Source organism: Canis lupus, chromosome 15, assembly GCF_011100685.1.
Source record: "Canis lupus familiaris isolate Mischka breed German Shepherd chromosome 15, alternate assembly UU_Cfam_GSD_1.0, whole genome shotgun sequence".
Taxonomy (NCBI): domain Eukaryota; kingdom Metazoa; phylum Chordata; class Mammalia; order Carnivora; family Canidae; genus Canis; species Canis lupus.
Genome location: NC_049236.1, coordinates 35,292,930 through 35,306,136, shown reverse-complemented (window position 1 = coordinate 35,306,136; position 13,207 = coordinate 35,292,930). Strand labels below are relative to the sequence as shown.

At 37.4% G+C, this 13,207-nt stretch overlaps 1 protein-coding gene across 2 annotated transcripts in view; it reads left to right on the top strand.

Moving 5' to 3' along the window:
• Positions 1 to 6,868, top strand: part of NR2C1 (nuclear receptor subfamily 2 group C member 1) — a 46,092-nt gene extending 39,224 nt beyond the window's left edge. The window contains exons 12-14 of one of the 2 annotated variants that reach the window (XM_038558670.1): positions 31 to 168; positions 2,760 to 2,865; positions 4,990 to 6,868. In XM_038558670.1, the coding sequence (XP_038414598.1) occupies positions 31 to 168; positions 2,760 to 2,865; positions 4,990 to 5,164 (419 nt within the window). In that variant the 3' untranslated portion in view covers positions 5,165 to 6,868. The remainder of the gene's footprint in view (positions 1 to 30; positions 169 to 2,759; positions 2,866 to 4,989) is intronic. The other variant, XM_038558671.1, reaches the window with a different exon arrangement.
• The last annotated feature ends 6,339 nt before the right edge of the window (positions 6,869 to 13,207 follow it).

Genomic DNA, 13,207 nt, shown 5'->3' with positions numbered 1-13,207 from the left:
AAGTTGTCATTTATTTATTTGTTTTTAAAGATAAAATGTCAACAGAAAGAAGAAAATTATTGATGGAGCACATCTTTAAGCTACAGGAGTTCTGTAACAGCATGGTTAAACTCTGCATTGATGGATATGAATATGCCTACCTGAAGGCAATAGTACTCTTCAGTCCAGGTACATAAATATTTACTTCTTTTTTAAAATATAGTATTTGTGGGACACCGAGGTGGCTCAGGTTGCTAAGCGTCTACCCTCAGCTCAGGTCATGATCTCAGGTCCTGGGATCAAGCCCCACATTGGGCTCCTTGCTTAGTGGGGAATCTGCTTTTCCCTCTGCCCTTTCCCTTCCTTGTGCCCTCTAATGCTCGCTCGCTCTCTTAAATAAATAAATACAGTCTTGTAACACATAGTATTTGAGGGCGTGGAGAAATCAAAATATCATACATTGCTGGTGGGGATGTGAAATGATGCAGTTAAAGTGGAAACAGCCCAAGTGTCCATCAACAAATGAATAAACCAGATGTAGTATCCACATACAGGGGAGAATCAGTCAGCCATTAAAAGGAATGAAATTGGGATCCCTGGGTGGCGCAGCGGTTTGGCGCCTGCCTTTGGCCCAGGGCACGATCCTGGAGACCCGGGATCGAATCCCACATCGGGCTCCGGGTGCATGGAGCCTGCTTCTCCCTCTGCCTATGTCTCTGCCCCTCTCTCTCTCTCTGTGTGACTATCATAAATAAATTTTTAAAAAAAAATTTTTTAAACAAGGAATGAAATTCTGATACATGCTACACCATGGTTGAAAACAGTACAGTAAGTGGAAGAAGTGAGTCACAAAAGACCACATTTTATATGATTCCATTTATATGAAATGTCTAGAATGGGTAAATCTGTAGAGACAGAAAATAGATTCGTAGCTACCAGGGATTAAGGGGTGGGGGTACATAGAAAGTGACTCCTAATGGACGGAGAGTTTCTCTTGGGGTGACAAACATGTTATAAAATTCAAGTCATAAAGACAGTTGCTGCACAACTCTGGATATACTAAAAACTATTGAATTACACACTTTAAATCAGTGGATTTTATGGATGGTAGGCATTTATCTAAGTACGAAAAGGAAAGAAATCATTCAAATGACATAATTATGTCCACAACAACATTTGAGTTCTTAGGCATATTTTGGTAGGCATCATTAGAAGGCAAAGGTGAGTATTGGTTTGTTAATGGGTTAAACTTAGAACCTCTTATTAGAGTTACCAACAGAAAAATGTCTCTTATTTTCCTGCCAGTTTCTAGCATTCACATAGTAAAATGACAGTTCAATGATCAATTTATGAATAAGAAAAATTTATTCTTTCAGATCCTATATTTTTTATTTTGGTATGTATTTCTATTCTGTACATGATATAAAATTACCTAAGGAACCTTGCATCTTAAACTCAGTGATACCAGTATGACAAAGCTTTTTTTTTTCCTGTTTCTTACAGTATTTCATGTAAATTAATAACATGTACTTCCATTTTAATCACAGCCAATTTGCCACCTTCATTTTCTTTAAAATTGAAAGAACGAAAAAATAAAATAAAATAAAATTGAAAGAACATAAATTTGATTTAATGCAATTTTATTAGATATTACCAATATTTTCTATTTAATTTTTATTCTTGTTAGAACAGTTTCCCATGTTTTTCAATATTGCCTAAGTTCTCTTACTATTCCCATTTTTGTGAAATTTTATAGTGACTATTGAAATGTTTATATAGTTTCCTCTTTCTGCATTATAGTTTTTCTGATAGAGATACTGTGCATTGTTTGATAATTTCAGACGTATATTTTTACCTAGCAGTGATCCTAACAATGATGAGGTGGTTCTTATGAAAAAAAAAAATAGCATAGAATATAATCTGCAAATATTTCACTGGATTAAAGTGCTTCTTTTTTTTTTTTTTTTTTTTTTTTAAGTGCTTCTTTAACGAAGCTCATTTTATTTTTTTGTTCCTGTTGAAGCAAAATGATCAAACTCCCTTCCATGGCTTTTGGAATAGAGAAAACTATTTTAGTAGAAACCAGTGATGTCATTTATGTTTTAGAAAATGTATATGAAACAAAATAGTTTTAAGGGTATTAAGTACAGGGGCACCTGGGTGGCTCAGTCAGTTAAGCTTCTGCCTTCTGCTCAGGTCACAATCCCAAGTTCCTGGGATAGAGCCCCATAGCTGAGCTCCCTGCTCAGCGGGGAGTCAGCTTCACCCTCTCCTTATGCCCCTCCCTTGATTATTCTCTCTCTCTTTCTCTCTCTCAAATAAATAAAATCTTTAAATAAATAACTTTTTTACAAAGGGTTTAAAGGGCAGCCCGGGTGGCTCAGCAGTTTAGTGCCACCTTCACCCCAGGGCCTGATCACGGGTCTCCAGGATCAGGTTTCCTGGAGACCCAGGATTGAGTCCCGTGTCAGCCTCCCTACATGGAGCCTGCTTCTCCCTCTGCCTGTGTCTCTGCCTCTTTCTCTCTCTGTCTCTCGTTCTCTCTCTCTCTGTATCTCTCATGAATAAATAAAATCTTTAATTTAAAAAAAAAAAAAGGGTTTAAAATACAGTGTCTGGCGTTTAGTAGGTGAATTACTAAATATGTTTGTGGAGTGAGAGAACCATGCATAAGATAGTGCTTTTTTTTTTTTTAATCATACTTCCCACCCCCTCTATCTCACCTCTCCTTATTAAATGAGATTCAGAACTAGGGTAACATACATTCTTTAATGTTTCAGATCATCCAGGTCTAGAGAACATGGAACAAATAGAAAAATTTCAAGAAAAGGCATATGTGGAATTCCAAGATTATATAACCAAAACATATCCTGATGACACCTACAGGTATCTAAAGGTTAAATACTATCTAATTAAATCCATCTTAAAACTTTTTGTGAATCTATTACTTCATTATTTTCCATTCTAAGAGTAAATCAGTGTTTTTAGTCAGCAGACCTTTGAAATAGTTAATGCTACTAAAAGCAGAAGTGCATTGTTGTAGGTGATTTACAGGTAGTATTTCTTGGCATTTCTTACAATTTATAGGAGACTTGAGCAGAGAAAGCCTAGCTTGCTCAAGGTTGCACACCCGTAGCAGGCCTACCTGGGAACTCCGGTTGCCTGACTCTAGTGCCCAAACTCTGTTTTCTTCAGATGAAGTAAAGGATGTTAGTGAAAGGGAAAAAAACAGGAATGAATGAATAAAAACACCATTTGACTATTTTATAAATAATTTAGGAATTTGGTTTATGGTATTTCTACCAAGGTATTTCTTGAATACCAAGGTATTCCCTTGAAAAGAAATTTTTTTATAAGATCAAACTTAATTTTTGAAGAGGGATGGTATTGGAGAGTAGGTAAGCACATGGCTGTCACAGCCAGAAGACCAGGGCTTGACTCCTGACCCAGTCACTCACTCACTATATGTATGACCTTAGACAAGTTATTCAACTTCTGTGTTTCAGTTTCTTTATCTGTAAAATGTAGATAATAGTACCCACAATTCGTGCAATGATTAAATCAGTTAATGTATGTAAATAGCTTGGGACAGTGCCTATTGTATAGTGTATTATATTGCATATCATGTAACATATGTACGATATAAGGGCTATATAAATGTGTTTACTATTATTAATTTAACATGCTTCATATTAATAAAAGAATGTTTTACATAAAATAATTTTTTACAGATACTACATAGTAGGTTTATAAGCCAGTTCCATCATGAAAACCATCCTTAGTTTACCTAACCAGTTTTCCTACCAGTCTTATTGCTGCAGCTCAGGTGGTAGAACAGACAAGAATTGGGTAGTTTGAGGAGAGTAGTGGCTACAAGAAAGTAACTTAATCCTCTTTTCAGTTGGTCTCAGATGTTAGAGTGCAAGGCCTTAGAATACAGGAGGGTTACACATACCCAAGCTTTTTGGAAAGTTAGATTTTTTATTGTTGGTTTTGTTATGATTGTTCTCAGTTTTTAAAGTTTGAAAGTTGTTTTATATCTCAATGTACAAATGTAGTATTTAAATTTTTCCTCCTTGACATACAGCTGGTTTGCTGACCTCAGTTCCATTAGGATCCACATACTTCGACTGATCTCTGGAATTCTCTCAGTTTCTTATATTCTGATTTGTTTAAAAATAATAAATTATCTTTGGATAGCAGTTTTCAACCTATACCTTATGCAATGTATGGTTTTGCCTTTAAAATCCTCAGTAGCATAGAAACTGGTAGGAATCATTTCATTGATCTTTACCACAACACAGAGAAATCAGGAGTAAGTGGCTAACACTCATTCACATAAGTAGGGAGGTCGTTGAATTAAGATTTGAACCAGTGTCTTGATTTGTATTCTGTGCTCTTCCCAGTAATAACTACTGCCTGTTTTACCATTTCCATTTGTTTTTTGATAACCATTGAGCCCCATGTGTCTTGATAACACAAAACATTGCTGTTCTTACAACCTCAACTGAGTCTCTAAGCCATTCTTAAGTATATAATTTGATCTCTGCTTTAATAACTTAGTTCCATGGTGGGGCACTTGGGTGGCTCAGCCGATTGTGTCCAACTCTTGATTTCAGCTCAGGTCGTGATCTCAGGGTCATGAGATCAGCCCTCTGTCAGGCTCTGCACTCATTGGGGAGTCTGCTTGAGATTTTCTCTCTCTCTCTCAAATAAATCTTTTTAAAAATAAATAAGTAACTTAGTTCCATGGCCCATATGGCCAGGCAGAGGCAACACAGTCTAGCAGCTAAGAGCAAGGCTTTCCTACAAAGTCTATCAACTGCATTTATATCCAGATGATTGTCATACCCTCTAAGGCTTGAAAATACTTAAGTTTTTATTTTAACTCTTGACAGATCTTTGTTAAACTAGACCACAACCAATATACATACAAAAATTATTCATATTTTTCTAAGTTTCTTTTTGATTTACACTCTTGTTTTTTCCTTTCCCTTCTTTTACTTTTAGGTTATCCAGATTACTACTCAGATTGCCAGCATTGAGACTGATGAATGCTACCATCACTGAAGAATTGTTTTTCAAAGGTCTCATCGGCAACGTACGAATTGACAGTGTCATCCCACATATTTTAAAAATGGAGCCTGCAGATTATAACTCACAGATAATTGGTCACAGCATTTGAAGGCTGAAATAGCACTACAAACCTTACTGTTCCCCAGAACACAAGAAGATACCAAATTGAACTCATTGCTTCCAGGGTATCAGGAAATTTTGACTTTAAAGAGTAACCAAAAACCCAAGGTGTTTTTTTTTATTTTAACTTCTTAAGAATTTTTTTAAGTGACTGGCAGGTAGCAGGAATTAGAATTTCCCTTCCTGTCTTATTTAAGTGAGTAAGAAATACTATGAATTTATTCTTGGTTAAGATGACACCTTAAGCTATCACTTCTTGGCATCTAAACTAAGATCACTCATTACATTTTATCTTACAAACAAATAAATTAGTTTTTTTTTTTCCAGAATTGTGTTCTATTCATGTTTTTCATTATGAACTAGTATAAACACTTAATCTTCAGAAATCCCTAAGGAGGATTTCCTTGCATTTTTACTTTTCCATAATATAATCTGTTTGTTTTAATTACTATGTAAAAGATTATTTTATGCTCAATGGTATAATAACATTAGAACCATAGGAAATAATAATTGAATATATATTTTTTGTCTTTTGTGAATATTATGGCACCATTAGCATATAACACTCATTGCTGGCAATGAGACATAGGCCTACGTGAAATTTCAAGACTTATTTTTTAGTGTTGTATATTATTAGTTACAAGCACTTTTTATTTATGTATGTAGCAGAAAATTGTTTTTGAGAATGAGATAGGGTTCATGTTTTAATATTTTTGGTTTACTGCTGTGTTTTAAAAGTAGTAGAGACTGACCCCTAAAATGTTTCAGTATTTTAAAATAGATATTAAAATTGTTGTTCTTCCATTCCACAAAAAGCATCAGACTCCTCTCCCTCTTTTCTGACCTACATTAGAACTTCCTGACTTTTCCATGAGTTTTAGTCCTTTTCTTTTAGGTCATTAGAAATACCCAACTTATTAAATAATGGATTTATCATAGCCAATCTGTGTTTTCAAGGTGAGTTAAACTATTTTAAAGCAAATTTATAATTTTAAAAATTTAAGTTTTTTAATATGTAAAGGAATATGCACTGATGTTTCACCATAAAGGGGGGGAAAGCTGTTTTTTAACAATAGTATGAGCATCAGCTTGAAGCCTGTTGCCACGACAAAACCATTTTAGACTCCTTAGATGCCTTCCACAGTAATGTTTTCCTTAGCAAACCTGATGCTGTTAAATCTGCTGATTGTCATGATGAATTATTTTGGTATGTCTATTTGTTGATTTAAAAAAAAAAACAAAGATGGAGATTTTATTGCACTCAGAGTACATTTTTTAATAAAGATTTTTGCAATAGAAAGCTGAATTTAGGGGAGGGTGTGGATTTTACTAATTGCTACTTTATAGTAAATCAGAATTTTAAAAGTATCAACTTACAGTCTTTACCAACTTATTAAGGGAAACTTTTTTCCCTATTTAAAATGTGATTTTTTTGTCAACAGGTTTATTTATAGTTATCAAATGGGAAAAACTATATTTAGTACAAAATAATTCAAATGAAAAAAATCAGGAGGTTTATATCTTTATAAACCCAATGAAGTAAGCCAAGGATTCAGGAAAATAATTCTTTAAAATAATGTACCAGTGGTTAATTAAGATACATGTTCCTTTCAGGTATTTTTCCTGATTAAATTTGTGGTTATATTTGGAAGTGTTTTAAAACTATATTAAAATGTGACCTTCATTAAAAATGTCCATTTATTTGATTTCAGAGTCCTATTTGTTCAGTGTTTGGTCATCCATTTGTTTTGTTAAGAAGTCTCTAACAGGATTTATTAATACTTCTAGGGGGCACCTGGGTGGCTCAGTGGTTGAGTGTCTGCCTTTGGCTCCGGATATGATCCCAGAGTTCTGGGATCAAGTCCTGCATGGGGCTCTCCACAGGGAGCCTGCTTCTCCCTCTACTTATGTCTCTGCCTCTCCCCTCTGTGTCTCTCATGAATAAATAAATAAAATCTAATAAAATAATAAAATCTAGGAAGGGAAATGCATGGAAAACATTTCCATATCAAATATTTCAGGATTATTTACAATTCCCTTTGAAGACTTTCCACTAAAACTGCAGACTATTATTTTGTCTCTCTCCTGAAATTTTAGTAAAATAACAGTAAAGTGTAGCCACACAATGATAAATCAAACAGGAAGCAAGAAATCAAAGCATAAGAGAATTCAATAAATTCTTGGAAAACAAAATGCAAGTAGAGAAAGACTGACTTATTAGCAGAGCCAGAACCAAGGAAGCTCTAATCTGAGTGCCTGCAAAAGGCAGTTCAATGAGATAGGCTGGTATCCAGAAAAGATGCTCTTTACCTAGAGAGATTGGTGCTCTTATTCAGAAATGATACTTGGGACATTAAAAAGATTGGTTGCAAGTCTCTGTACAAAATCATTGAATTATCTTTTTTCTGCCCTTACTTAAGTACTTAAGTCAGGTGACCACTTTTTTTCCTTCCACCTTTTTGAGCAGGAGGCCAGAGGTTAATTCTCTTGAGCCACTCAAGTGGAAGATCAGATTTAACAGGGTACCAGGAATAACAGAAAGCCTGGGTTAAATATATATAGGCTTAAAAATATGGATTAAGTGAAAATACGTATTCTGAATGTGGGTTCCCTAATCATGTTCCCACAATGCTGGCCATGAGTATAACCTCTATCAGAGTTGTTTTCTTCAGAGAAATTAATTGGCCTTAGAGAAAAGATTGCAGATACTCAACTTTTGGTTGTATCTTGGTGAAAAGCCTGCTTGCCACTTCATCATTCTTCAGTGAAGCCCACTAATTTTGAGTCACATGTATACATGGGGTAGACACTTTATTCCCTACCATTAAATATGAATTTAGAGCCAGGATCAACAGATAATTGCAGAAAATCTCCAGTACATTAAGAAGTCAGACACTGTTAGGGCTGAGGGGAGGCAAAGAAATACAATCCAGGCATCAGAAAAATATCCACCCCAAAGGTAATATTTTGAAAGAAAGTAGATGTTGTATCCAGTAAATGAGAAAAGATGCTTTGGGGGTGTCTGGTGTTTTTTGTTGTTGTTTTCAAAGCTTTATTTAAATTCTAGTACAATATTGGTTTCAGGAGTAGAATTCAGTGGTTCATCACTTATGTACAAAACAGTGCTCATCATGAAAAGTACCCATCTCCCATCTAGCACATCCCCCACCCACCTCCCTCCATCACCTCTCAGTTTCTCAGTTTCTTCTCTACCATTAAGAGCCTTTTTTTTTTCCATTAAGAGTCTTTTATGGTTTGTTTCCCTCTCTTTTCCCCCTCCCATATGTTCATCTGTTTAGTTTCTTAAGTTCTACATATGAATGAAATCACATGGTATTTATCTCTGACTTTTTTCACTTTAGCGTAACACCATGTAGTTCCATCCACATCATTACAAAACTTTTTGAGAAAACTCCATACTGTTTTCCACAGTGGCTGCACCCGCTCACATTCCCACCAACCAGTACAAAAGGGTTCCCCTTTCTTCACATCCTTGCCAACATCTGTTGTTCCCAGTGTTGTTAGCTTTGGACATTCTGACAAGTGTGAGGTGGTGTCTCATCATGGTTTTGATTTGTATTTCCCTGATGATTGATGTTGAGCATCTTTTCATGGGTCTATTAGCTGCCTGGATGTTTTCTTTGGAAAAGTGTCTATGGATGTCTTCTGCCCATTTCTTAACTGGATTATTTGTTTTTTGGGGTGTTGTTTGATAAGTTCTTCATAAACTTTGGATACTAGCCCATTATCAGATTCGCAGATATCTTCTCCCATTCTGTTGGTTGCCTTTTAGTTTTGTTGATTCAAGTCATGTGTGAAAAAGCAGACCCCAAAGTATTCAAAAGTATGACTTAACCTGTTTATTGAAAACATAAATACAATACATCATTGAGAGGTACTTAGGTGGTGAAATTAACTTAAAAAGCAAGGGACAGGTCCCTGGCTGGCTCCATCAGAATAGCATGTGATTAGATATTGGGGTCATGAGTTCAAGCTTCATGTCAAGTGTAGAGATTACTTAAGTAGATTAAACTTTAAAAAAATAAAAACAAGGGAATTATTAGTAAGTAATTTAGAATTCTAGTTACTTCTGGAAGAGTAGGAAGGAAGAAGATACAAACGGAGGGACATACAAGGGCTTTCAAAGTATTAATGCCTTCTGTTCATTACAAATTCTCTTGCTTTGTAACAAACCACTCAAATTTAGTGGCTTAAAACATTTGTTAGTTCATGATTCTAAACTTGAGTTTGGCATGGACAGCTCTTCTGTACCCAACAGCTCAAAGGGCAGGAATTGGGATTTTTGGAATCATTCACACACATTTATCTGATAGTGGCTGCTTGCTTTGCAGAAGTGGCAATCATCTGGAAGAGCATGAAGAACCAAAAATGTTGCTGCCACTCTTGAGAAGGATGTATCTCAGCAGCCTCAGGAGAATCCCAATGTAGAGAAGAGGTTATCTTAACAAGGTTTCCTGATGGGTCTTTGTCTAATGGAGTTGTTTATAAATTGACACATAAGTTGTGAGAAGTTAAAATAATTGTAGCATTTTGGACTAAAAAGATACAGGACAGTACAAAATAGACCTTTGGACCTTCAAACTTATATGGGCTACAAGACTAAGAAAACTACTCAGCGGGGCAGCCTTGGGTGGCTCAGCGGTTTAGTGCCGCCTTCAGTCCAGGGTGTGATCCTGGACACCCAGGATCGAGTCCCACATCGGGCTCCCTGCATGGAGCCTGTTTCTCCGTCTGTGTCTCTGCCTCTCTCTCTCTCTCTCTCTCTCTCTCTCTCTCTCTCATGAATAAATAAATAACATCTTTAAAAACAAAGGCAAACTTTAAAAAGGAAAAAAAACTACTCAGCTACAGACATAGGCCCCTTTTTGTGAAAAATAAAGGGTAATTTCCATGTGGCCATTGGGCAAGGGTTAAGAGACAGAGACAGGTGGAAACCAGATAGTCTTCCAACCTAGCCTCAGGGTCCTTGTCCATTTGGGCTACTATAATAATATACCACATACAGGATGTGAAACCACTATAGAAACGTAAAGATGGATAGAAATTAAGATGAACACACTAATGCTTCAGCAAACCTTGACTTTAAACTGAACAAATTTTTCTCTTCTCATTCTTGAAGCCTCCTCCTCCCCTTCACTGTTTTTCTGTAGAACCTTCTGTTCCAGGAATTCAGTATCCATCTTGAGATCTTTGCCAACCTCAGTGTAGACTCCGATGGCCAGCACAAGCACTAGTCATGAGACCACACCCTGAAGACATGACCAAACCTGGCTGGCAGCATGTACCAGATTCCTCTCAAAATCACCCAGGGGGCGCCTGGGGAGCTCAGTCAGTTAAGCATTGGCCTTCAGCTCAGGTCATGATCAGGTCCTGGGATGGAGCCCAACCACCAGCTCCCTGCTCAGCAGGGGGCCTGTTTCTCCCTCTCCCTCTGCCCCTTCCCTCTTGTCCCTGCTTGTGCTGCCTTGCTCCCTGTATAAAAAATAAATAAAATCTTTAGAACAAAAAAAGCAACCAGATCCTATATTTTCGTATAAAATCTCTCAGCCTATTACCTTGGGCGAGTCTGCAATTTTGAAGGCATTAGCCTGCTGCAATCTCCTTTACCCAACAAATATGCCCGTCCTTTCTGGGCAAATGATAAAACTATCATTCCTCTTTGTCCCCAAAGTCTGTCTTTGTATTATGTTTTGGCTCAGGAGGACAGAGGTTGGTTTTTGAAAACAGGTGGCTTATAAACAACAAACTTTTGTTTCTCACAGTTCTGGAGCCTAAAAGCCCAAGATCAGGGTGCCAGTGTGGTCAAGTTCTACTGACTTCCTGACCACAGGTTGCAGACTGCTGACTTCTGCAGGGTCCTCACATGATGGAAAGAGCTAAGGATCTCTCTAGAGTCTGTTAGAGGCACTAATTGCATTCACGAGGGCACCATCCTCATGACTTAAACACCACCTAAAGCCCCCACCTACTATTACCTTTGAGGGTTAAGATTTACATGAATTTGGGGAGGGAGGACACATTCAGACTGTAGCACTCAGAAACCAGGCATCATTGGTACATCCGGGTGGCTCAGTCGGTTAAGCGTCCAACTCAATTTTGGCTCAAGTCATGATCTCAGGGTCCTTGACTGAGCCCCACATTGAGCGCCATGCTCAGTGGGGAGTCTGCTTGAGATTCTCTCCCTCTCCCTTTGCCCCTCCCCCTGCTCACACTCGCTCGCTCTCGCTCTGCCTAAAATCTTAAAATCATTGCTTCTGTGTCACTTTATTCATTGAGACAAATACAAAGGCCTCAAATTCAGAGGAAAATATACTTATTTTTTAAGATATGTTGGAGAGAGAGAGAAAGCACGTGTGTATGTACACACAAGAGTGGGGAAAGGGCAGAGGGAGAGAATCTTCAAGCAGATCCCATGCTGAGCACAAAACCCAACCTGGGGCTCAATCCCTTGATCCATCAGTGGAAACCAAGAGTCAGAGGTTTAACCCACTGAGCCACCCAGGCACCCCTAAACTATACCTTTTTTAAAGGTTTTATTCATGAGAAACAGGCAGAGACATAGGCAGAGGGAGAAGGAAGCTCCCTGAGTTGAGCCCGATGTAGGGACTCGATCCCAGGACCCCAGTATCAGGACCTGAGCCGAAGGCAGATGCTCAACCACTGCCCACCCAGGTGCTATTAAACTGTACTTCTTGATAGAAGAGTGGCAAAATTCTGTACCAGTATAGAGAACCAGAATTTTTTTGCAACCATTTTTGGAAAACAATCTGTCACAGATTGTTGTGTGACTCAGTTGTAGACTCTTAAGATTAAATAGACACTTTTATATATGTATTTCACAAAATTTGATAGAAAATAATCCTTAAATGGAAAAAAGCTAGATGGTCTTAGACTGCCAGATTGCCACAATTCCCTGTATCTAGAAGAGGGAGAATAAGTCCTTCAGAAGTTGTCAGGACAAACTGGCCCTTTAATAGATATGTACCAATAAACTTAGTAAACTGTACTGAGAGAATGGAACATGAATATATATGTGTGTGTGTGTGTGTGTGTACAGTGTTGTCAAAGAGCTTAATCCTCATCTTCTATGTTGGGAAGTCAGATAATATCTAAAATTAGTGTAATTTAGCAAAATGTTAGTGAATACCAAGATAAGCAGCTAAAGGGTTGAAACAATTCCCTGCCTGATTTTGGGAGTTGGAAATCAGATCAGGATGCAGAACTAATATGATTCTTTTGACCAGGTACATATGTTCCATGTATTAAATTTTTTTAAAAATGGGTGAGCTAAACAGCAAATTAGATTGCTTAGAGCAGAATTAAGGTTTTGTGCAATATTTTTGTTCACATGAGCAGGGCAATATTACCTGAATGGATTCTGCTTATGCCTTTAGGTTTCTTTGGCTCTATAATAATAATCCTAGTATCAAGTTAATGACAAGCATCAGAACAGGGTACTGTGACAAAAGAGCAACAAGAGATCAAGAAAGAGTCCTTGAAATCAAATATAATAATGTTTTATTTTGCTTTTTTAAATAATTTATTTATTCATGAGAGACAGAGAGAGAGGCAGAGGCACAGGCAAAGGGAGAAGCAGGCTCCAGGCAGGGAGCCCGAAATGGGACTTGATCCCGGGTCTCCAAGATCAGGCCCTGGGCTGAAGGCACTAAAGCGCTGAGCCACCAGGGCTGCCCTATAATAATGTTGAAATGGAAATAAAATCTACCAAGACTGTACGGACTATAGGGCAGCCCCGGTGGCACAGTGGTTTAGCGCTGCCTTCCGCCCAGGGCATACACCTGAATGATTAGGATGTTGTGTTTTTTGCCACAAAAGAAAAAAAAAAAAGATGCCAGGAAACCAATTTGTAATTTTAAACACCTAAAAGAGAGAATCAAGCACCTATCTCGCCTTTCCTATATGAACTATCAGGAACCAGATAGTTGAGGGGAACTCTTTACAAAAGAATTGTGGCTAATGAAAAAATGAAATTATTAGGCAATGCTCACCA